This window comes from Neodiprion pinetum, chromosome 2, assembly GCF_021155775.2.
Source record: "Neodiprion pinetum isolate iyNeoPine1 chromosome 2, iyNeoPine1.2, whole genome shotgun sequence".
Taxonomy (NCBI): Eukaryota; Metazoa; Arthropoda; class Insecta; order Hymenoptera; family Diprionidae; genus Neodiprion; species Neodiprion pinetum.
The window spans coordinates 25,870,075-25,893,814 of NC_060233.1; the positions used below are offsets into that span (position 1 = coordinate 25,870,075).

General features: G+C 35.6%; 1 protein-coding gene across 3 annotated transcripts in view; it reads right to left on the reverse strand.

Annotated features, from left to right (window-relative positions):
• LOC124211713 (tRNA dimethylallyltransferase) overlaps positions 1-23,740 on the reverse strand; it is a 115,968-nt gene that overhangs the window by 8,413 nt on the left and 83,815 nt on the right. For all 3 annotated transcript variants that reach the window (XM_046611060.1, XM_046611058.1, XM_069133332.1), the window contains one exon: positions 11,060-11,175. In XM_046611060.1, coding sequence (XP_046467016.1) covers positions 11,060-11,175 — 116 coding nt within the window. The remainder of the gene's footprint in view (positions 1-11,059; positions 11,176-23,740) is intronic.

Here is a 23,740-nt window from a genome sequence, read left to right on the forward strand (position 1 = left end):
TCTTGATTCTAAAAATGCTATGCAAGAGTGATTTCTTACTTCCATTTAATACGTATTAGAGTGAGACTCAAGAATAAATACAAAGAAGGAAACAGAAAAAGTTTAACAGGAAACAAAGAAAGTGTTTGTTTAATTTTATAATGAGCATTGTTTAATTCATTGTAATAAAATGGTGGTTTTTTTAATTATTAGTAATGCTTCTTTTTTATCCAAACATCTTGTATTTTGCAAGAATACGCGATGAAGGAAAAGCGAAGTCATTTTTGGATTCAGCACAACGAAGTTGAATGCATTTTGACATCGATCAGCGATTGATTATTTTTGCGTAGTTTTCCGAAATTGCGTGATTTTAGAGGGTATCTTACGAAACACAATACTTTAAAGCTCGAACTAACCTATGTTAACGGAATTCGTGTCAATTGCGATAGATGCGCGCGCACGGTTCCATGTTTACCATCCTACGAAAATTTACACGTAACTTCGGTTGCCTATCTGCCGGAGTATCGTCATTCGCATCGTTTCCCTTCAAGGAATCCTTTCTGTATTTTCCGATTGACGCTCCATGGAATTGTATTTCATCAATTTTTCGCAATATGTTCTCCTTAATTATTTTCTTTGAATAATGCAGACGAAGGTATATAAAAATTCTGCATTCAACATTTTCTGATCAAAAACACAAATTGTTTTTATTTCGATTGATCGAACAATTTTTTTGCATATCACCATCGACACATGTCCCTCAATGTGTATGCGGTGTATAGCAATGTATAGCAATAACAAAAGTGGTGACATAATGCATATGGTAGGTTCCCCGAGACAATTATAGAAAACGTAGAATCAATTGTGCAAAATCCGGACGACAATTAAAGCTGACGGATATTAAATATAGATTACAGCTGAATAACGTGATTGATCGAATAACGGTCGACTCAGTCAGATAAAGGAATGCGAGATTGTTGGGCGCCGTACTCGAAGATATAAAATTTCTTACATAATCGGCGAGATACGACGTATGAAATAATGTTTTACACGGAAAAAATAAGCAGTCCGACTCGCTATGCATCGTACGCGACTGTCTCAAACCCAGCAATTTTTTGTTTTTCTTTTTGCTATCACGTTGAGAACATTTATTAAATACATTGATAATGAAAGGTCGATAGCAGCACATATATTGTTAAATTGGTTTATAGCACGGGTTTTGATTAAAATTACTACTTAAATTTAGCAGAATTAACAACGGCTTCCGTCAATCGATTAAGACCCAGCAGATACATGTATTTGACTGAATGCCATTGAAGACTTTTGGATTACTTACTCCGGGAATGAGCTATAACGTCATTTCAAATCTCCTTTTATCAATCAACAGCTTACATATTGTAGAATACCGCTTGCTATAACATGTAGATATGCATACCTATGATAACAATAACCTGCAAAATGTACTAAATGTCTAACAACATTGAAGGGATTGAAACTGAAACTGAAACTGAAACTTATAATTCCATTATTTTCTACTTAACTATTTGGGAGATCTTCGTAGCTTACAAATGTAACGATTTGACGAATATTCAATCTGTGACTATTAGTGAGTCAAATTAATGAAAATTACAAATTTTTTATCAACCAACCTCCGTAATTTTCATTCGGCACAAGTCCATGTTACAAGATATTTGTCGAGCATTTTGTACACATAGATGCACGGTGCGTAACTGGACTTCGTGAGAAAATTTCAACCTTGATCGATTATATGCAGGCAGACAGTGCTCGAAGAGCAACCAAATTTGGCACGTACAAAAACACGAAACGATTTCACAAGGCGGGGTCAAAAAGAAACGAAAGCCAATAAAAATGAGTAATCGTATGTACATTTGGGTATACATGTATATATAATATATTCATTCGGGACCAGTTTTTTGGCGACTCTCAATCACCTGAAGCAGTTTGTTTAACAGTGCCTCGCACTTACTTTTTATCATTCTCTATACGTATCTTCGATGATCTCTGTAATTTTTTTCGGCAATATGTTGCAAATTTTTTTTTTTTGTCTTTTTCTCAAAGTAAGCTTGACGGATTCGTTGAATGTAAAATAATCATGATGATGACGAGGATGATGATGATTATAATTCAAGAGTCAAGCGACGTGAAGATATTAAATTTATTGCTTTTACGAATGTACTTTTTACCAAATTTTTAATGTTATGCGATACGGCAATAGATGAACTTCGAATATTGAGACACTCCTGTTACAATAATGAAAAATCGATGATGTTGAAGGTTTACTAAAAACTGTTACAATAATGACTTGCCTGCGGAAAATGTTTAGTTTCTACTTCCTCTTTTTTTTATTCGTCCACCTGCCAAAGTCGCTGAAGACGGAAAAATATTTTTGCAAAGAACTAAATATCAAGACTGAATAGTGCACATTCTATGAAAAAAAAAAAAAAAAAAAAAATGCAGGTGGACAAAAATAGGCTCGTCGGTGAAAAAAGGAAGCAATGAAAAATCGGCGCTTATCAACTTCAAAAAATTCGTATAAAAACGGGGTGGGAGAGATCATCGGGGACAGGAAAAAAGAACAAAAACAACCACGTCGGTGATTTTTCGAAATCCAAGATATGAGTAATTCCATGTCAAACCACACGCTTCTGTTTCTCCATCCTCCATTCTCTCATCTCTCCGCCGCTTCTCCATCGTGAAAATTTAAGATTTTGTTAGAAATTGGACGATGAAAAACTGGTATTTTTTTCAAATTTTGGGTAGCGTAGATCATGAAAAAAAAATCCATTCGAATGTTTATAGCAATGAAAAAACAAGTTTGTTTGCAAGGAAAGTGTAATTTATATAAATATCATGACGTACATTTTTATGATCTTGAAAGTGAGCCCTATTCGAACCTTCTACGATGTATAAGTTTGAAAATATGAGAGTTTAAAGATCACTGTGCGCGATTATTTGGCTGGTTTTTTTTTTCTCAGCTTTCGATTCTGTGCAAGTCCGAAAATATTATGACATAAAAGTTTGCGAGAAGAATCAGCAAAATTTTCTCATATCAAAGACGATATATCAACGATCTTTGATAAAATTTGAATACCTGATCGTTTCGAGAGGGTGCGGTTTGAAATTCGACGTGGAATGAATCATATGTGAAAATAAAAATGCTCCACGCGTGCAAGTATATATACATTTTATTGTCAATTTAAGTACCTATTATACATATATATGTATATAAGCGAGAAAGATGAAGGTGTAAAGTTGAATGAAATTGCTAGCAGATATCAACTTTAAATACGGGATGTTTCCGAGTAAACGACGCGGTATGTTGGGTTGCCAACGACTAAGGAGAACAAATATCGGTAAAACAGACTTACCGAGTAATAATCTCTTTGGTCGAGTCAGGTCGTATAATTACTTTAACGTTACTCCGAAACGCGATGACTGATCGCTTTAGGATAAGGTTATGAATTAAATGCCCTACCTGCCGATAAACTCGTAACAACGTATGTTCCCCTTGGTGGTAGGCAACCCAACATACTGCGGCGTTTACTCGGAAACACTCTGTATAAGAACGTTATATAACCACATATCAGCGTGCGGATATTCGCTCGATTTCAATGCGTGATGACTAATTTCATTCGGAAGATTATTTTCTAAAAATTCACTGAGTACTTGTCGTTCATTGCATGGATATTAATTGATATATAAGTAATTTGACAACATTTCAACAGTATCGATTGTGATCAATAAATGGCAATGTTGAATTGACTCCGGATTAAAAGAAAATCTGTTACAATGACACGATGAAAAATATTCTTCTGAATAGAATGGACGATCGTAGAATGAAGCTGATTTAACAGATTTTCAACAGTTTCGAAGCGATTCGAGATGAAATCGATACAGACATTTTTATCGCATTTATTTATAATTCGAGTATTTTCTATTTTTTTCCTTTTTAAAGTGATCGCAGCTTACGATTAAAATACTTTTTGCAAACACTCAACGCGCGACCAATCTCGTGGTAAAATTGATAACAATGATCGATTTTTGGCCAACCGGTCTCTCTAATTGAACGAAGGACGCTGTTCCGTGGCTATGAAAAATATTTCTACATTTCTTAGCGAGTCGGCAGGGGTATTCAATGCACGGAGGTAAAGGTCCGGGGATCCAATGAACGAGAAAAAGGAAAAAAAAAAAAAAGAAAGAAGGAAAGAAAGAAAAAAAAAAACGTAAGAAAGTGCAAGCTGTCGGGCAGGATTTCGACAGCCACCCCTTTGTCACGCTCCTGCACTGTCAATTGTTGTGCCTTGTTACAGCAACGTAGGTAGATACGCGCGTACGCGCAGATATACGTGTATTGAAGTACAAAGGGCATTATTATACCTGTAAAGTGTTTAACAAGGAAAGGAAATAGAATCCTACACATTTATACCCTTGCATTTCCGTGGGAAATGAGAAGGATAATAAATCATTGCTCCAAGTCCAAAAATTTTCGTTATCGTATTACCAGGCAGGTATCAGATTGCAGGCCCACCCCATATTGCTTACCAGGATATGCAGTTCTGGCTGAGGGAAAAGTGAGAGAAATTAACGGCGGACGTTCTTTAAAATTTCAGCTGAATAGTCCAGTCAAATTGGATTGAAACGAGGAAGATAAAAAAATTAACCGGTAAAAAGCTATAAATTAGGAGGTGGGAGGTGTATTTTTAGTAATGTAATTAATAACTCCTATTAATTCGATTATTTCCGATTTAAAATCGCGAATATCGCGAGAACGGTGATAGATGCGGCAAAAATAGCAATAATTTGGGGTCAGGAGGTGGGGAAGATTTATTTTTAATATTTCAATTGATAACTCGTATTGAATTAATTTCTTGCGATTTTAAATCGCGAATATCTCGAAAACGGAGATAGATACGGCAAAAATAGCAATAATTTGGGGTCAGGAGGTGGGGAAGATTTATTTTTAATATTTCAATTGATAACTCGTATTGAATTAATTTCTTTCGATTTCAAATCGCGATTTTCTCGAGATCGGTCAAGATCTTTGTCTGCCACAATTTCCCAGCTACCAAAGTGTTCGTCATTTTTACTATTCGCCTCAAAATATCATTTTCTGCTGCTGCACAAAAACTACCGCTTATGAAATGACGTTTTTCAATCGATCTTTGAACCCTTCGCATTTGTCCCGCCGCGCTCTTCAGTAACGGCGGCTAACCAGACTTCCGAATCCGAATTATGAGAGATGTTAAGAGAGTATCCGATAAGATGGAAAATATATTCGAGAGCTCAGCGTATAAGTAAAAATTGTTTCTGTGTTTACCGATGTATTACGGATATACCATTCGAAATATAAATAAAATGAATTATACCTTTCTTATAGAGAATTTAATCATCTTTAATTTTTATACTGACCTATTGCGATCGGATCAACGATTACGGAGATATGACGAAAAAACTGGATCGGAGCAGCTTTGTTTCAAGATGGCGGATCGAGCCTTGGAGGTAGAGATCAGGACTTTTACTATTACATCTTCAGAAGTATGCCAAAATAAAGGTGTCCACTAATTTATAGCTTTTTACAGGTTAATTTTTCTGTTTTTGTTCTATTTTTTAACAAAAAACTGGAGTACTAAAAAGTTGGACATGTTAAAAAAAAGCGAAAACTAAAACTTCGTTCCTGAAAATTATCTGAAACATTCTTAAAATGGGCGCGGCGCGGCGTCAGAAATTTAAACAAAATGCTATATGAATCTGGATACAAAATAAATAAATTACATTATATTTTGCTCAAATCAAAACTTATTAATAACAGTGATTGAAGAATACCATGCTTTAATTTCAAGATCAACATGTAGCAAGGTCTAATGTTTAGTTCTTTATATCGATTTAGCGAAGTAAATGTTTACTACTTTAAAAAACTTATTACAAACAAACGAGGTGCATAAAGATTTAAAAAATTACAGCATAGTCGTAATTTATTTTGAATCAAACTTTATTGAATACGAATTTTTTACAGCAGTTGAGCTTATCGTTGTAATAATTTGTTCGGAAATATATTCCCTAAAAAAAAAAAAAAAAAAAAAAAAAATTTACCTGACCGAATTTACACTCGTAAGAATTCTTTTTAAGAAGAGAGAATCGGCAGAAAAATAACCCAGTCTCGTTGTGAACTAAGCTTTAAGTAAACAATTAACACGCAGTAAAAATTCATGCACAAAAAGAACTTAAGTCTGTAAAAATAATTACAAATTTCATTAAATCACCGGTTTCAAATTTTGTAACGATTCAACCTGTGTCTGTAAGACTAATGAATCAAAATAAAAGTATAAAAAGTCGACCAAATGAACGCGTCGCTGTAATAACCGCATTGCATTTATAGTCGTTACATAGTTATAACTAGTCAAAAGTTATAACCTACTCCGCTGGAAAAACGTATGCGTGAGGATAATGAGCGTGGAATATCTGACAATAAGGTGTTGAGGCGGTAGAAGAAAGGGAAGTTCAAAACTGTTCGGTCGACAGCTGTTTAATGCACGTGATGTCTGGTATGATATTAAACAAATATGTACACAGAGGTGATGGTGGCGCCTAATAATTTTGCAGTTTGAATATTTATAACAAACATGCTTCTCGAACGGTTTTATAATATCCACGTATGCGATTGCCGTACAGAAGCCACGTAATAATTCGTACGTTTCGAAGAAAAAAATGCCGATTTTGATACGCGGCATTTTGCATTGATTATTTTATTTCAACACCCGCGTCGAGAAACTTGGTTGAAAAAATTCTTCACATTGTCTACATCTTCGATAAGGCGATACATATATCGTGTGTCTAATTACATAAGGTCGTAACCGCCAAAAATGCGATTTTAGTGACAAACGGGCGTATAATTTAAAAAAAAAACAAAAAAATTATCGAAACGTATGATTCAGTAGAAATCAAACGTTCGAAAATATAAAGGCAAAAGGTCGTATGTAAAGCAGATATGATCTTTTTCCATTAATAAGTATACGTGAAAAAAAAAGATCAAGACGGAAGGTCGTAACAATAATTTTTTTTATGTTTCTGCAATCGCTCTAGAAACTATTGAAACGCATTTGAAATCTGCAAGAATTTAGAAATCTTATAAAAAAATGGTCGAAGATAAGAACAAAAGGTCATAAGTGCCATTTTTTTCTAGCAAAAGCTCTGAAAACCACGGAAACGCATAAATAAGTCAAAATCTGTGAAAATTCGAAAATGTTGTGAAAAAAAAATTGTGGAAGGTAAAAAAAAAAGACTGTAACCGCAATTCTTTTTTTTTTTTTTATATATATATATTGCAAACGCTCTCAAACGGATAAACAATTGATACTAATAATATCATACAGTGAAGATATGTCAAAGTGGAAAGGGAGATTTGTTGAATTCTGTTTTCCTTCATGTTTTAATCGATTTCCACACTTTTCCCGAATATGAATATTTTCTGTGGTGATATAAAAATCGGATTACATACGTCCACGATCCATTCCGATCCAATAAAAGAGACTCGTTTATAAAATTGAATAAATTTGTATTACAGTCTTTTGAATTATTCAAGTTTCAAAATTTGGAACGGTAAGTTGTGAATTTTTCATGTTTCTCGAATGCAAAAAAGAATTAACAGGCCTAGAATAAAAGAATCCTCTAACTTTACAAAAATCCATGAATTAAAATTTTTCTTATTAGCAGCATTACCCAGCGAACCTTCCTTGCTTTGGTTGATTTTTTCCGGAAACGTTGATAGACACAACATTAAATAATAAACAAAAAAAAAAAAAAAATGTTTACCTTCTCGAATAAAAATGCAAATAATTTTCATCCCGACTATAAGCAGGATTATTTAGTGATCCGATACTCTGCCCCAAGAAATTTTTAATGAAAAAACAAATTACAAATACGAAAAAATCAGTGTCAAATCCTGCCATTTAACAGACCAAAAATTTTTGAAAATAGAATAAGAAACAAGGAAAAAAGTGTCTCTTTCGGTAGTTCAAGGATCGGGACGTGAGGGCGCGACTCTTTATAGTTGAGTATTCGAAAAACGTTCTCAAGCGTAGCGTGGAGAGCTTGACAAAGTTTCCCCATAGAGAGTGGGAAAAAATCATTTCGATCATCTACGAAATTCTCGGCGGGGCCCCGACTGGAACCTCGTGGGAAATGTTTTGTTAAACGATTTCGGGACGCATCAAAGAACGGAAAAAGTTTTGACAGAAAGAAGAACTCTGATATTGCACCGAAAGTTTGTTTCAACTAAGATAGCAAAATAGAATGCTCGTTGCACGTTTCAAATTGCAAAAAATTACGATTCTTTCAAATAGAGATATTCTCATTTACGAATTCGTCAATGGAATTCCGAAAATTTTCGCACCACCGTCATATTTATTTACAAAATGGCCAAAATGGTGTTTAAAATTGGAAACTATTATCACGTGTAACACTAGACTGTCCCTTAACGCAACTTTTTTTTTTTGTCATTTGCCACCTAATTTGGTTCAAAATAAATGGAAAAAAATGATGAGCCCAATCGGAGCCCTTTATTCCAAGGGGAAGGGCTGCCTGTGATCACGAAACTTTGTCTGTTAGAATAACATGATATTTCGACATATTCTGGTTTCTAATTTTTTTTTTCACAAATCCCAGAGATATTAAAAAAATCTTGTACAATCATCGGAATCTACTCTATAATAGTGACAAACATGGAAAAAACGTTGATCGACTCCTCGTGAAATATTTTATATGATTTTAAACGCATGTATAAAATTGAGAAGAAAAACATTTGGCTAAAAACAGGTTTTTTCTAAACTGGGGTAAAATTTTAATTATATCCTTGACGTTTTCAACCGATTCGACGTTATTCTGTTCAATTCCCATACTATTTGAGTATTTCCGAAGTTGCGTGGACTTGCGAGCGGAGCGAGCAGGGAATTTGAAATTAATATTACTTCGAATTAAATAGTAACAATTTATATTCAAATAACAATTATTATTCAATTTTATTTCCTTTAACTCCCCCAGTTCAGAAAAACCCTGTTTTTGGCCGATATTTTTCTTTTTTTGTTGATTTTATACATACGTTTAAAATCATACAAAATATCTCACGAGAAACCGTTCAAAATTTTTCTCGACTTTTTTAAACATACTTGGATTTTGGTAGAAATTAGTAGGCGAAGGTTTCTTGGATCAGTGATAACGAATCCAAGGTCGGACTTTCAAAATTCGTAACGATGAATTCATTAAAGTGGTTCAAAATAATAAAACGGTCGCAATGTTTTCATGTATATCAATATGAAACCAAAGGGCTTTTAAATCGTTGATCTCGAATCCGAATTTTTAGTACGAAATTCCAATTGGATATTAATATTTTTTTCCTGCGAACTTCGAACCCGCGGTGCAAGAACGGGAAGTTCGAGGGTTAACTCATCGTCAGTGTAAAGCAGCTTGTTATCATTCGTATCGCAAGTTGGACTTCATCGCCGAATATTATTCGTCGCAAATCTCCCACGAAATATTACGTATCTGGGTTTCGGAGTTTTGGAAAAAAAGGGTATCAATTATAGGATTTCGATTCTCTTTTTTTTCTTCACTTCCAGCAATCTACTTGCCGAGGGGAATTTAATTAATACATACACCTGTGGCAACAATACGACGTATTTCTGACAACTTGATATAACCCAACTTGTATGTATATATATACAGATACAACGTGCGTGTGAAACTCAGGGGTCACCCTGTAGTTAAATAAATTCTCCAAGGTAATCAATTCATTGTGAATATCATTGTTTATCGGTAGAATATGCAGCTAGGCAAGTAACGGAGGTGGGTAAAGGGTGAGAAAGTAACTTACAGCGGTTACTGGAATTTCAAAACTGTCAATTCGACGGAGAAAAAGGACAAGGGAAATCCGAGGTCGAAATTCTTAACGTTCAACGTAACCGATATTGATTTAAATATAATTTTTCTATTCAATAACGCGTAGTTAGAAAGCAAGTAAAGTATCCGTCGCTTTTTAAATCCTGTTGCGATTTGTAATTTTACTGCAGTTTTGTCAAGTCTAATACTGAAAGTGGGAAATGGCAATTTTTCCATCTTCCAACCTCCACCTTGGCCTTGTAAGGAAATTCCATCGCCAGCACGTACCGTCGACTTACTTCCCGTGTAACAATAGTGTGGGAATACGTAAAGTAGGCGTAACGTTTGGACAATGCCAACACAGCCAGGCCTCTCCGATAAATATTAATCTTAGGGGACTGCACAGACGTGTTTGACCTACGGTAAATATTAATATTACGGTCTGACCCATATATAACGAAAACATTATTTTCAAAGTGATTGGTAAGAATGAAGGGAAAATAAAAAGAGGAGGAATGCCTTGAATAAATAATTCGCTCTCAATTTTTTATTCCTCGCGAGGGACGTGCCGGGTCTGATAATAAATTCTGTACGATAAGCCTGAAAAGAATTGAGGATATTTTAATGAAAGAGGAGAATCGGTTGGAGAGTTTTCTGAATTTTGGAAACATTTCTTGAAATTAAGACGCGGAATATTTCAAGATCGTCAAAAGTTTTGACTTTATAGAATTTTTATCTGATTGGAATTATTGATATTCGTAGAATAGAATTTTTATTTATTTATTTAATTTTTAATTTTACAATATAGTTTTCCAGTGACAATTCACGGAATAAAGTTTCAAACTAATTTGGTATGATTCTAAATTGTACGATCAAAGGCGAAAAAATCGACATCGGTGTAAGTTTTCATAACCGAAATGGATATTCGGAAATTGATCTGCAAATATCATAAAATTTTAAACTTCACGTTAAGATTTTATTCACAAGCGAAAGATTCGAGACTTCTGACCCTGTTTTTCATTTTTTTTTTTGCATTGTCTTACAATTCTTCTAAAATTTCCGTGAGACTTGAGTGTTTTTTTTACTGAACTTGGAACAATCTACCAATATTTTTATCAGCTTTTGCGAAAAATTGCACACACATGTGATGTAACAGGTTACTTATTTCTTACTCATTTTTTATACTCACGCATTTTCCTTAATCCTTCCCTCGTTGTATCTGCGGTGAAAATCCAGCAGCTCCTCGACTAATCCTGCCTTCAGCATCGAATCTACTCTGTGATCGAGTCTTTTGTCCAACACCGCCTACAACAGAAACGAGACGCGAATCGTTAATAATGAAAAAAACAAAAACCAGAAAAGTATACATCGACGTATGATAGTCATGAAAATTTTTCGTAAATTTTCATTCATATTGACTTTCAGAATCAAAATCTGTAACCAAATACATTATTTGACCACAATTTTCCTCGGTTTTTGTGTTTATTGAATTATTATAATTTCACTTTTTTTACGATCGTAAACAATTTGTTAAAAATATTTTAGCTGACAGCAGGAGAAAAAAATACAGACTCTAAATATCCGGTTAGAAATTTAATTTAAGATACCGACAAAGAAATTCTTTTCAGCGTCAAAACATCAGAAATTATTTCCAAAGTAAGCACGCTGGAAAATGTTAGAACAATTGGTTTTATTTTTTTTTCGGAAGCGACATTTTTCTCGATCATTTGTCGTAAAATCTTTGCATGCTTCGCGATCGTATCGCCACCAAATCGGTTGATTTTAAAACCTTCAAAGCTGACATAAGGTTTGAAAAAAAAATATACAATAACTGAACACGTACGTTGTTCAAAAGTACAATTTTGACTCTTATCAATCTCTAAAAAAAAAAAAACTTTCGTTCTAATAGCGCCAAAAAATCAGGCACATCGTTTAAATATAGTGTGTAGTACAGTTTGAAAGGAGTATATTTTTTTTGCTTACGACGAAGAGTAACTGAAAAAAGAGGTATCCAAGTTTTCATTTACTTGGCGCGATGAGTCTGATGGTGGTAAAAAAACGCGATATTTTAAAAATTTATAAACAAAGTTCAGAGTTTCAATTAAAAAACGCTTTTAAGGTACGACTTCTGATCGAGAACTAAAATACGACTGGAAAAAAAAAAAAAATAAAAAAAAAAAGGCAAGAAAGTCCGTCCGAACCAAAGGCTGAAACGTTCTCCTTTTCACAGAGAATGCTTCACGTATTATGCGAACGTATATTGTACATTCAATTGATTCAAAAGTGGCCATCTCGTATCGCCAGGTGCGAGATATTGATTTAAGATTAAAATCTAATTTTTTTTTTTTTTTTTCCTCGTCAAGAATTAAGAAACCTTGAAGCGCCTATCTAGCATACAATACTCGCATAGTAACACCCGGTATGGCGGATTCTGCAGCTGCTACGCAAACTTTGCGTAAAAACATAAAATATCTGGATAAATAAAAACGGTTTTCCTGAGTAAACCTGTCCGAATCGGCACGCGGATGGAACTTTACGTCATTGAAGATGCGGCGAGAAGTTACCAACATTCATAATTCGTTTGGGAGTCGTATTTTTATACTTGAATTTCATTTTTAACAACACATTTTTAGAAACATTTACGAGACGACGATGGCGAGGATAAATGATGGAAAATCGATAAAACAGAATGACAGTCTAAACGCGATGATGTATATAATCTATGGTGCTGAACCGATTCGTGTCAGACATTTAAACTTGTGAGAAGCACGCTCACCTTTTGGTAAAACAATTTTTATCATTAATTAACGACTTTACGTTGCTCCGTTGCAATTCTTTTTTCGTCTTTGTTCGCTATTGTTTTTATAATCGCAATTCTTTTTTTTTTTTTTGTTTTTTTTTCAACTTCCCAAGAGTCCCGAACCTCGAATGACCCAGAAAAGTATATCTATAAGTGTGAAATAACAACGATGAAAAAGTTATCGGAGGGTGAATGATATTTTTATAGTTGGTTTAAATATATACACAACGTTCTAATATTAGATGCACGGTCTGTTATCATCGAACGGAGACGCATATGCGTCGAAATTTGTTTGTGCCTGCGCGTGGTTGTTTACGAATTGAATGAACTGAGAAAAATTTCATTTGCTACGGTAACTAGAAAAATTACAGTAAAACAGGTATCGTTAGAAAAGCTGTTTGAACATTGTTGGAATTACGAAAAACAATGTACACGTAACCATTTTGCGCTATTGTCGATCCTTTTCTGGTAATTGCAACGTAAAATCAGTTTTTGAGGTTTACTCTGATTTTTTATTTAAAATAAGGCTTTAACGTCAATTTATCGCTGAACAAGCATTAAATTTTCGCAACAGTTACGAGAAAATAAAGCAACAGTGATCGTGATGAGAAAGAATAGTAACGGACACTAGACTTTCCGGTAACAGCTAGAAAACTAATTTTCATTTTCTACCTAGAACTGTATTTTTCGATTGTGGTAAAAAATGAAAACAGTTAATGACCGAGCGGTGATCTGAACTAAAAATTTCTCTCGGTATGCGATACGATACGAGGAAGTACGATGGAACTATTAGACTAATAATGACGCGTTGCACTTTTGTCGGAATTGAGATAAAATCGCGTTACAGTAATAACGTAGGCACGGCTAGGCGTATCGATATACAAGGATTGAATTTTGATAAGCTAAATTTTCACAATAAATAAAAATTGGTAAAAACGAAAATAAATCGTGACATATCGATCGTTGATCGCAGGGATAATCGATGTAACAATCTTTTCGAACCACGGGCAGTGCGACGTTCTGATTATAGATCGATTAAATAGCCCTGATTATTCACACGTAATAGCTCGAGAATCAAGATTGATCAATTTTCGCGTCAGCCGACGAGTGCCTGTAAATTAATTACATCGACTGCTCTAATCCGCAACCCTGTCAACCGTATCGATCGGCATACGTAGCCAATCGGACCTTAGAATCGATTGAGAAAACCCGGTTATTCTCAGTCGCGGTCGCGCTGACTGTTATATCTTTATCTTTACGATTAGACTTTACAGACGAGCACGCCGTCATCGCAGGAGAGGGATGCTGGTAATAGAATTCGCGTGCGAAAATGCGGCCAAGGACATTCTGCGTCGGCAACGCACGTGGACGATTTACTACGATTTTCGAACCACATAAATTTCATTCTTTTTCTCTCTTTCTCTCTCTCTCTCTCCCTCCCCCCGCCGCCGCTTAAACATTATACACGAGTGTTAAATAAAATTTATTACTTCGGTTATCTGGCACACCTAGGTTTTCGTTTAGTATTCGGAAAAATGAAAATAATTCATCGCTACGAATTCTGTTCCGTGTTTTATTTTATTTATTTATTTTTTTCTTCTATTCAAAAGTTGTTTTTTTTTTTTTCTTTTTATTACCTCGGTTTCGTAATTCAGTATTTTAGGATTGTAGTACGCGTAGCTCGTGAACTGTATGCGAATAGAGCAAAAAATTATGCAGCTGTTACAAATTACTATGTTTGAGGTTGAACTAGAAATTAGGAAGAAAAAGTTAACAAACACCTGATTGAGAAAAGTGATGATTTTCTTATTATGTTCCAACAATTAGAGCATGTTGTGCACAGTGAAATTGTTATTTTCCATGTACGGGGGATTTGCGGTAAACTTTTTAAGCCTGTAAACGTTCATCGTATTCAATTGTTTGATAATCTAAAAACACGTAAACATGAGGGAATATCAAATTTTACACTTTTTTCCTTTTCATTCTTGAGTGACAGAATCCGCTCAATCTTTGTTAAATGATAGCAGTTGCAATTGTGCTTGTACAGTCACGTAGAGAAGTTCAAAAAAATTACTGGCAACACTGTAAATAATTATTTTTTCACTCGATTTTAGGTTACGGCGTTTTTTGTGTGAATTTATCGAACTTAATCGTGTCATTTTTCAAAACTCGAAGTGATTCTGTCGGTCAGTAAAAGGAAAAGTTTAATATCGTACATGCAATTTGCGAAATTTGCTGAAAAGACTTGAAACTCTCGCATCGCCTTAGAAATAGATGAAACATCAAACATAGCGTTCTTTTATTTCACAAGCGTAGAATTAATAAAAAAAAAAGCAAAACGTGAAGACGACGAAGAGCCGAATTTTGCAAACGCGATGTACGTACACTCTTATCGCGATCCCAGCCAGTTGATAGCTGAATATGATCTCGAGAATGTGTCTAGAATACTATTTGCAAACGAAAGATTAAATACATTTAACTTTATACGCCCAAAGCCGGGTTCGCTGATTGTTGCATTGGTATCGTTACATTATCTCCGAAGTTATGTTGCCTTGACACAGTTACTTAAGCAACGATCTATATCATCGTGATAACTGATTGCAACGATATTATACAAATTTTTCAGTCATCTATCCAAAGTTCGTACGGTTTAGTTTTTCCTGCACGCTTCATATTTGTTTGATTTTTTTTTTTTTTTTTTTTTTTTATATATCTATCGTCGAGCAAACCGCGTCATAGCGCTATTGTTACTTTTAATCGAGTTTTAGTTTTACCTCGATTGCTGAATTTTTGCTTCTACCAAATACATGCCAGGAAATAAAATCTTGCTCCAAGAAAACGATGGAAAAAACTATCATGGACATTGTAATAATCTGTGTGCATATTTGATAAGTTCCTCTCTTATTATTTTTACTTGCAGGTTATTCACAGCTAGATCGTTCGATCGAGACTTGCGTTCCACAAATGTTTCCTGTCTATATTGCCATATTTTTCAATCAACAGAAATTACGGTATTACAAGTAGGAACGTTCGATATACCCCAAGTTTCAATCGATAAAGATTGATTACAAGGCAGTTTTAACAATGAATAACTAAATCAATACAATATTTAACAATAAGTATACCATTTCGTTGAGTTAAATAACTATAATCAGTGGCAACAAAATTTTTCGTCACGTCTTGTATATTTATTCTATGACATCAGTCCCATTCGCTGTGAAGGTAATCAGGGAACGAAAACCGTGTAAACATTTGAAACAATAAGTTGCGGTCAAGCGCAGCATTGAAAGTCTGGGGAAATATTTATCGTTAGAAAGGTATTCTAATCTATACGTAACGATTATTATTATATCTGTTAAAACCTATACAAGTACAATTTATCCGTACAACGATGTGAATATCGTTGCGCCTTTCACAGATTCAACTAACGTAGAAATTTGTCTCATCGTAAAACGAACGTCGATTGAATTTATCGCGAGTAAAAGTATGCCTGAAAAAGATACGAATCGACGATATTTTCGCGCAACTTTCCGCCAAAAGTATGCAACGGCACGACTTGAACGGACATAGAGAATAACGCTAAGACGGGTTACGACGGCGAAACAAAGAGGGCAGGTTGGCTGGAGGGTTTAGGGTTTCAAGCGAGAGTAAAAAAAAAAAAAGGCACAACAATCGGATCTTTTTATCGCCGCAACAGCGGGCCCAGTCTCAGACCCAGAGCCAGACGCGGTCGCAGACGGTGAAAATAGCGAGGAAATGAATATGGCGGCAGGGGGGGGGGGGGGGGGGGGATGAGAGGAGGCTCATTGGGCAAGGGATCAGGCATGGACACGCAGACACGGTTCCAAGGTCAAAGTTGTGCCGCAGCGAACGCGTGCGGTCAAAGTTTGTGGAACGCGTGTCGCGCTGCCTACCTTTATCGACCGAGTTGTTTTTCGATTTCATAAGCATATTTGAATAAATGGTAAGTTAGCGTAGCGGACCCAAAAAGCTCGAGAAAATTTATCTCAGTGCGGCAATAATCTTATGGGAATTGGGTTTGCAGTGAAATTGGTTCGAATTTTTTGCATATCGTAGATATTGTTATTTTGAACAAAAAAAAAAAAAAAAAAAAAAAAAAAAAAAAAAAAAAAAAAAAAAAAAAAAAAAAAAACGACTCCGCGGGCAAGATCCTCTGCTACGAATAGTTTAGGCGCTAAAAAAATGTTTATCCTATGTCCAGTATTCGTTTGTGTTAAGAAAAACTGAGAAAAAAAATTATTGTTTTTAACAAATAAAACCTAGGCATGTAATCGGGCACGGTGACATTAAGTTTATGGACTCATCCCCCCGCTCCAACGTCAATGATTTTGCGACGAGAGAGGTAAACTGTGGTAGAAATTTAGAATTTAGTGCAAGTAAAAAGATGCTGTGATCAGTCATTAGCAACCGTGTTGAATGTCATTTATCTCGACTACTATCAACATTCCACAGTATTATTTACTTAATTCACACCCAATGCCGAAACCAATATCTAAAAAAACGTTTTTTGACACACAACGAATTGCGTGTAGAATTGGGGTTTCTAATGAAATTTTTTTTATTTCACAATCTTGTAGATTGGAGAAAAATATTTTGGACGTATTTTTTTATTTTTTCAATCGAATCAAAATCGCCGTTAACGTAACAGATTGAAAACTATCACATTGTGACGTCACCCACGTTAAGATATATCTATATATATTAAAATCAATGAAATTCAATCACCTATGACATGGAAAATTATCATTTTTAACGAAAAACAAAAAAAATACGTCCTCATTATTTTGGCTTGCGCTGCATTATGCACCCCTAAAAATGGAAAAAAAAATTATTTCATTCAAAACCCCAATCGCGCTGACTGCGACATTTTCACATCGGTGTTGCGTGAACTGTGCTACTGGTAAAAAACAAGTGACATGTCACTCAGTCGGTAAAGACTGACCACAGCATCCTCTTAAGAGTATACTATTATCGTATAGTTCATGCACCACTGATGTTAAATTTTGGCAGACAGTCAAGTTCTACTGCATTCAATACCGAATGAGAAATTTTTAAAACATATCTGTGGCATGCAAGAATATTACCAGAAAATACATCCATTCCTGCAATTCGTATGGCAATTCAAATTACGAGAATACACTTTTTTTTTATCGTTACTATTACGCGATGCAAAACTTTTCGTATATTTATGCTCGGGATAATTTACATGTAACGTTTAGCGAGCCGCGACTTTTCGAGCCGACAATGCATGGCATACGCCTTTACAATAGCTAAAATAAGTGAAATTCAACGCAGTCGGTAAAGACAGACTATACGGTATCCTCTTAATTTTAGCTGCGTCACTGAGACTTTTGTTTTGTATTTTTTTTTTTTTTTTTTCTCTCTTTCTTTACTTTTGTATTCTTGTTTGGGATCCCAAACTCATGAAACTATGTAGCCACGTCAGAGCCATTGATCAACACTATAATGTAGAGCGTGAGGTTTGAGGTAGGTAGAGGTCGACTTAAGGTTGCTTTATTAAGTGGCTGTGAAAAGTAAAATTTCGAATTCTCTGAATTTTCCATGAATTCTACAGTCAGAATTCAAGTTTTCACCCGATTACTTTACAACGAGAATTCCAAAGTACCTAAATTGAAGAAATTCGATGTTTTGCGGATTGGAAAAATTTTCAAACTGGTTATTCGCTTACATTGTTCGCCGTGAATTTCAAGCGAATGCAGTATTTTGACGGCCTAAAGGTATTCTGGCGATCAATTTATTGAATGAGGTGAATGGAATTTCTGACAAAATGTGGACCAGCTGTTTCATATTTTTATAAACCACACTCTGACTTTACGAATGGCAAGTTATTTGTTAACTCGATAAAGACAACAGTTTTTAACAACAGCTTGTTACACTTTATAATTCGTTAAGGATAATACAGCTCATCGACATTTTGAAGTGGATGATAGTGACAACGCAGACAAACAATACGATATCTGACACAGTCTGGGTATATTCCAGCATTGCACATTGCTAGATGTTGACTCATCGTGCCACGCGTAGACTTGCACTGGTGTGCTAAGAATATTCTAATCACGACATGTTCATTTGTCCAAATTGGTCCATATATGGTCCTTACGCCAAGTGCAGAAGGATGAATGTTGAAGAGAGTTTTTGAAATTTTCAAGTACCTACGTAACTCGAAAATGTCCGAGAAGTGAAAAATTGAAGAATTCAATTGAAGACAAACTAGCAACGTTAAAATTCAAATTGAAAAAAATTTCGTTTAACGAATTGATGTAACGAACCTGAAACCTGACAAGACTCCAGTAATTCAATATATTCACAACGATTGAGAATGTTGAAATTTGAAATCACGATCTATTTTTAAATTAAAAGCGTTGCGAAAGTGGCCCTTTTACAGTATCTCCGTACAAAAATGATTGTAGAGTAAAAGATTCGCTTCCAAGCCTCATTGAAGATGTACAAATAATAAGGTGAACACGCCTTTCAATCTATGTTCGTAAATAACTGTTTGTAGGAAAAGCAATGTCTGTTTAGACATAGAAGAGAAAATGGAGAGGTACTTTTCGGGACGGGCAGAGGCGGAACCGTATCTCGTAGGACGTAATTCGTATAATAACATACGTTGTAATGGGTTACGAAGGCGTAAAACGGCTGGGGTGCGTCCCGTTCATCGCCATGGCTTATAACCTACACGAAAAACTAGAATGCAAAAAGTTGCACCACATCCTGCAACGCCGGCTGTGTTTTAATACTGGCGACGTAGAACGACGGCCGTCTACAATAGCTTGCACCACGTTTCGCAACGATTGTATACCATACCGTATCAAGAATAGCAACTCGTCGTTCGTGCACAATGTGTCGGAAACACCTTCGGTTTGTTGATTGTGAAAAATGTTGAATATTTGACGAAAAACGTATACAGAAAGTATAAACAGGAAAATGGAAGCGACGAAAAAGCTCATTTCTTGAATTTTTTATGTTATAAAAACCATTTTGCCGCCATGATTGAACTCCTGTACCGTCCGTGACAACTTCGGGTTTAAAAAAATTCAGCAACATGCAAAAACAGCCTGACACGTTAAATTCCGTTATTCCGTGACAGGGATCATTGAGTAAAGTGGCAATTTCGAATATTACTAAAAATTCGAAGATGAGAATCGCGGTTCGTTTTTCACTTTCCGAAAAATTACGTGACAAAAGAATGCTCGAAATTGAATGTTATTATCATTGTTATGCAACTTTTTTCAAATTAATACATAGCTGTAAATATCTTGGATTTCTTTTGTGGAAAAAGTCGATTAAAAAAATTCTATCATTTACTTATTGAATTTTGATTAAACAAATTTGGCTAATAATAATCGCCAGTAACGAATTTAAAACTCTATAAGCTTTATCGACAATGTGTGTATCGGAAGAAGTTAGCCAATATAATTACTAGATATAATTTTATCTTGCACACTACGAATGTTACCCAAGATCTTGTCAATGTGGGAAAACTCAAATCTTGTCTACACCGATAATCTTAACGACTTTAGAGTAATTTTCGAAACTTTTCATTGTTTATATCTAACACAGGAAATTACAACAATATCGAATGCAATTTTTTCACACCTATTATATCCTTGAAATCGTTATTAAATAAGTTAATCGAAATATTCGAGATACGAAAGAGTTGATAAACAAAAAACAACTAAAATTTACCAACCTACGAGATTTCGGATCATCATAACTTATTTCCTTATCATTCATCTATATTGGTATATTTCGATGAACTTTGCAGATTCTCCACAGGCTGCCAAAAAATCACGGTAATAATTTTCAGTAACCACATTCAGAATATGCTGAAAAAAAATTTTTCTTCCATTTCCGAAACTGTGTTTTTCAAGGAAGTAAAATTTCGGCTTCTAAACAAATGGAAATATCCAAGTCAATTTTCAAGTTATCAGAAATATTCTTGAAGGATCCGATAGATCTTTTTGGGACGCTTATTTTTAAAACAAAATCATCCCTTAATCTTCTACTACAACTAAAAATGCAGGTGGTTTAACCTTTTATTTATTTATAATTTTCTTATTCAAAATTTTGCGGTTAAATCAAAATCGTGAACGGCCTGTAAGCCTTCCGGCATCATTACGATTATGTTTCATATTTCTTGTAATGTTCTGACCAAGTCCCGTTGGTCGGCGCCATTAATAATTATTTACAATTCTTACAATTCTTACAATAATTAATCGCAAGAAGAATAATAGAGGAATCCCATTAACGATATGAATGTTGTAAGTAATTAAATTACAATAAATTTTGCAATTTGTCATCGTGTTAGTGTTAAAAAAAATCTGCCCGCGCGCCGAGCGTTTTTCATAAAATCATTAATAGTTACAATATTTATGACCCGATTACATTGAAATTTTTGGAAAATTTTGCTCAAACATCACGAAAAAACGGCTCACTACAAGGTTTCTCAATAATTTCATCTTATACGTTTTTCCGCCAAACTTTCCGAAGCCTGGTTACCGATATCCCGCTATTTGTTATTAAATATAAGTAAACGTATGCAATGTTTAAGTGTTTTATCGACTTTGAAGGTGTGACGTATGTATTCTGAAAAAAACTGTAAAGATTTGAAATCATTTCACCAGTTATTGAGCTAGAATCGACGAGTTGAGTTCTAAAAAACATCGGATTTGAATAATAATCTAATTTAAAAATTATACTGGCAAAGAATATCGACTTCTGACAGGTTTAGTTGATGGGATTTTCAATTTTTTTATTTCACACCTTTTTTTCAACTCGCTTTCTGCCTGCGGACAATACTTTGCGTGTTAAATTTGAAGCAAAAAAGTAAAATAAGAAAAAGCAGCATAAACATTTACCGAAAATGGCAATCTCTCAGCCGAGGCCAAATTGAAACCTTAGATTTTGACGAGTATCGTTTCCTAAAAAAAAAAAAATAAAATAAATAAATAAATAACTACTCGTCAGCGGTAGAAGATAATCAACTGTTGAATTCGGTTCACGATTACCCCATAAAATAAAGTTCATCGCAGAGTTGCAGATTCTGTGACGGAACACCGTGCAGCAGGCTGTTACACGGGTACGGCAGTGCGCAACGTATGATATAGTAAGTTCAGATTTCCTCAACATGAACGCGAATTAACGATCGCGGTGAAGCGAAGCGGAAGTGAGCAAGCAATGCACGAGCCGAAAGGAACGAGAAGAACGTGTGAAAGGAATGTAATATTGGCAAATATATGCGGCCGGGGCAGAAGGGGGAAAAACGTGAGCCAAAACGCGTCGCAGTGCGCAGAGAGAGAAAGAGAGAGAGAGAGAGAGGGAGAGAGAGAGACCAAGAGTAAGCGAATATCAATCTGCGCGACATGTGCCGGAGGGAATTATTCGCCAGGGCACAGCACGCGGTAAGCTTGCGTCTTCGTAAGAGTTCGAAATCCAAGACCGCAGAGCGAGGAACGCCCGACGTTTCCGGCAATGCGACGCGATGCCTCCTCCTCCCACCGTCTTGGACCCGGCAAAACCGTGTTCTCAGCGCCTGGAAGAACCACTGAGAAGGTTCCCGAAACCACCGCAGCGCCACCGCTGCAGTTTGCGAGTGAGATCATCGGCCTGTGAGACTCACGTGCTCTTCGCGCCGTAAAGCGGATCTACTGCGCATGCGTCTCGGCGACTCGAGCCGTTTAAGGTCATGCAGTACTCCTACCTTTACCGACCGAGAAAACTCACCCTTTTACGCGAGCGATGCATCGTCGAAGTTGGAAAACTTTCCGTTTGTTTGTTTGGGTGATATAGGAATAAAGGGGGTGAGTTTGCTCGGTCGGTAAAGGTAGGAGTAGTACATTACCTTAATCACGATGTCAGCTACACCGATGGCATTCAAGGCGCGACGAGGATGCTCCGAGGAGTCATTAACTTGGAAATCGTAATGAATAATTCCTAATAATCGATATTGATTTCGACTGATTGTTATCAATTTCTGATTTTCGTCGATTTTCATTGATTTCGAGTGATATCCAATTTGGATACAATCACAGAAAATCATCTACGTATGTATAAGAATGCTCGGAAGTAATGGAAGTCACTTGGTAAACTGGAAATCAACGACAACGTATGACAAGGTAGAAGACAATGGAATGTGATGAACTTAAACCATTTGGCGTTTGAGGCACGACTTATGATTCTCATGATTTGCAACCCTTTCCGGACGATTTTTTCAACACCATTGTGTACAATTTCAAGTAATTCGCAACGATTTAGGTTGCTTCCAGCTATCTCGATTGATTCCTCGTTATTTCAACAGTACATTGTGTGACAAAGGACGAAATTCGGCAATCACACAAGCTACGATTACCAACTTTTGACCCGCGTCTAACACCATAATTTCTTCAACAAGCGAATGAAAAGTGACGGGGCTTTGCGCAGCAGTTTGTAGAACGCAAATCGCCAATTTCTTCCCTGTAGGGATGAAAGTGAAGCAATCCTGGACTGCGCATGCGCGAATCCATCTTTACATCACTGAGATAAAATTGACCACTTTCTTTTCGCCAAACTGCTCCGCAAGGCCCGACTTTGCATGCGCGTGTGATAAAAAGAATATTCCAGTCATTCAAGTTTTTTTTTACTGACAATTCCATTTTCAACCGTCAAATTAATAACTTTCTTGAGTGAATGTTTGTCGGCTCCGGAGTAAACGCGCAGATATTAATGGGCGTCGACTATCATCCGTTACACGATGCATCGCGAAGATGACACTCTGCAACTGCGGTTTATAAGCTATTTCGGGAATTTGAATCAACGTTCAATCTTAAAATACATTTCTCTCCATTACTTGTACGAGCAATTTTCCTGCAGCGGTGAGTTTCCACGTTCTTTTCGGATTCCCCATGGTTTCGAGTGTGTAAAATTTTCCGCATTTTACCGGCATGATACTTAATTCGGGGTATCATACTTGCTGATAATTTGCCTGAATAAATGTTCTTCGAACTGTGTTTTGTTCGACACAAATTTATTTACTAATTAAAATGATGT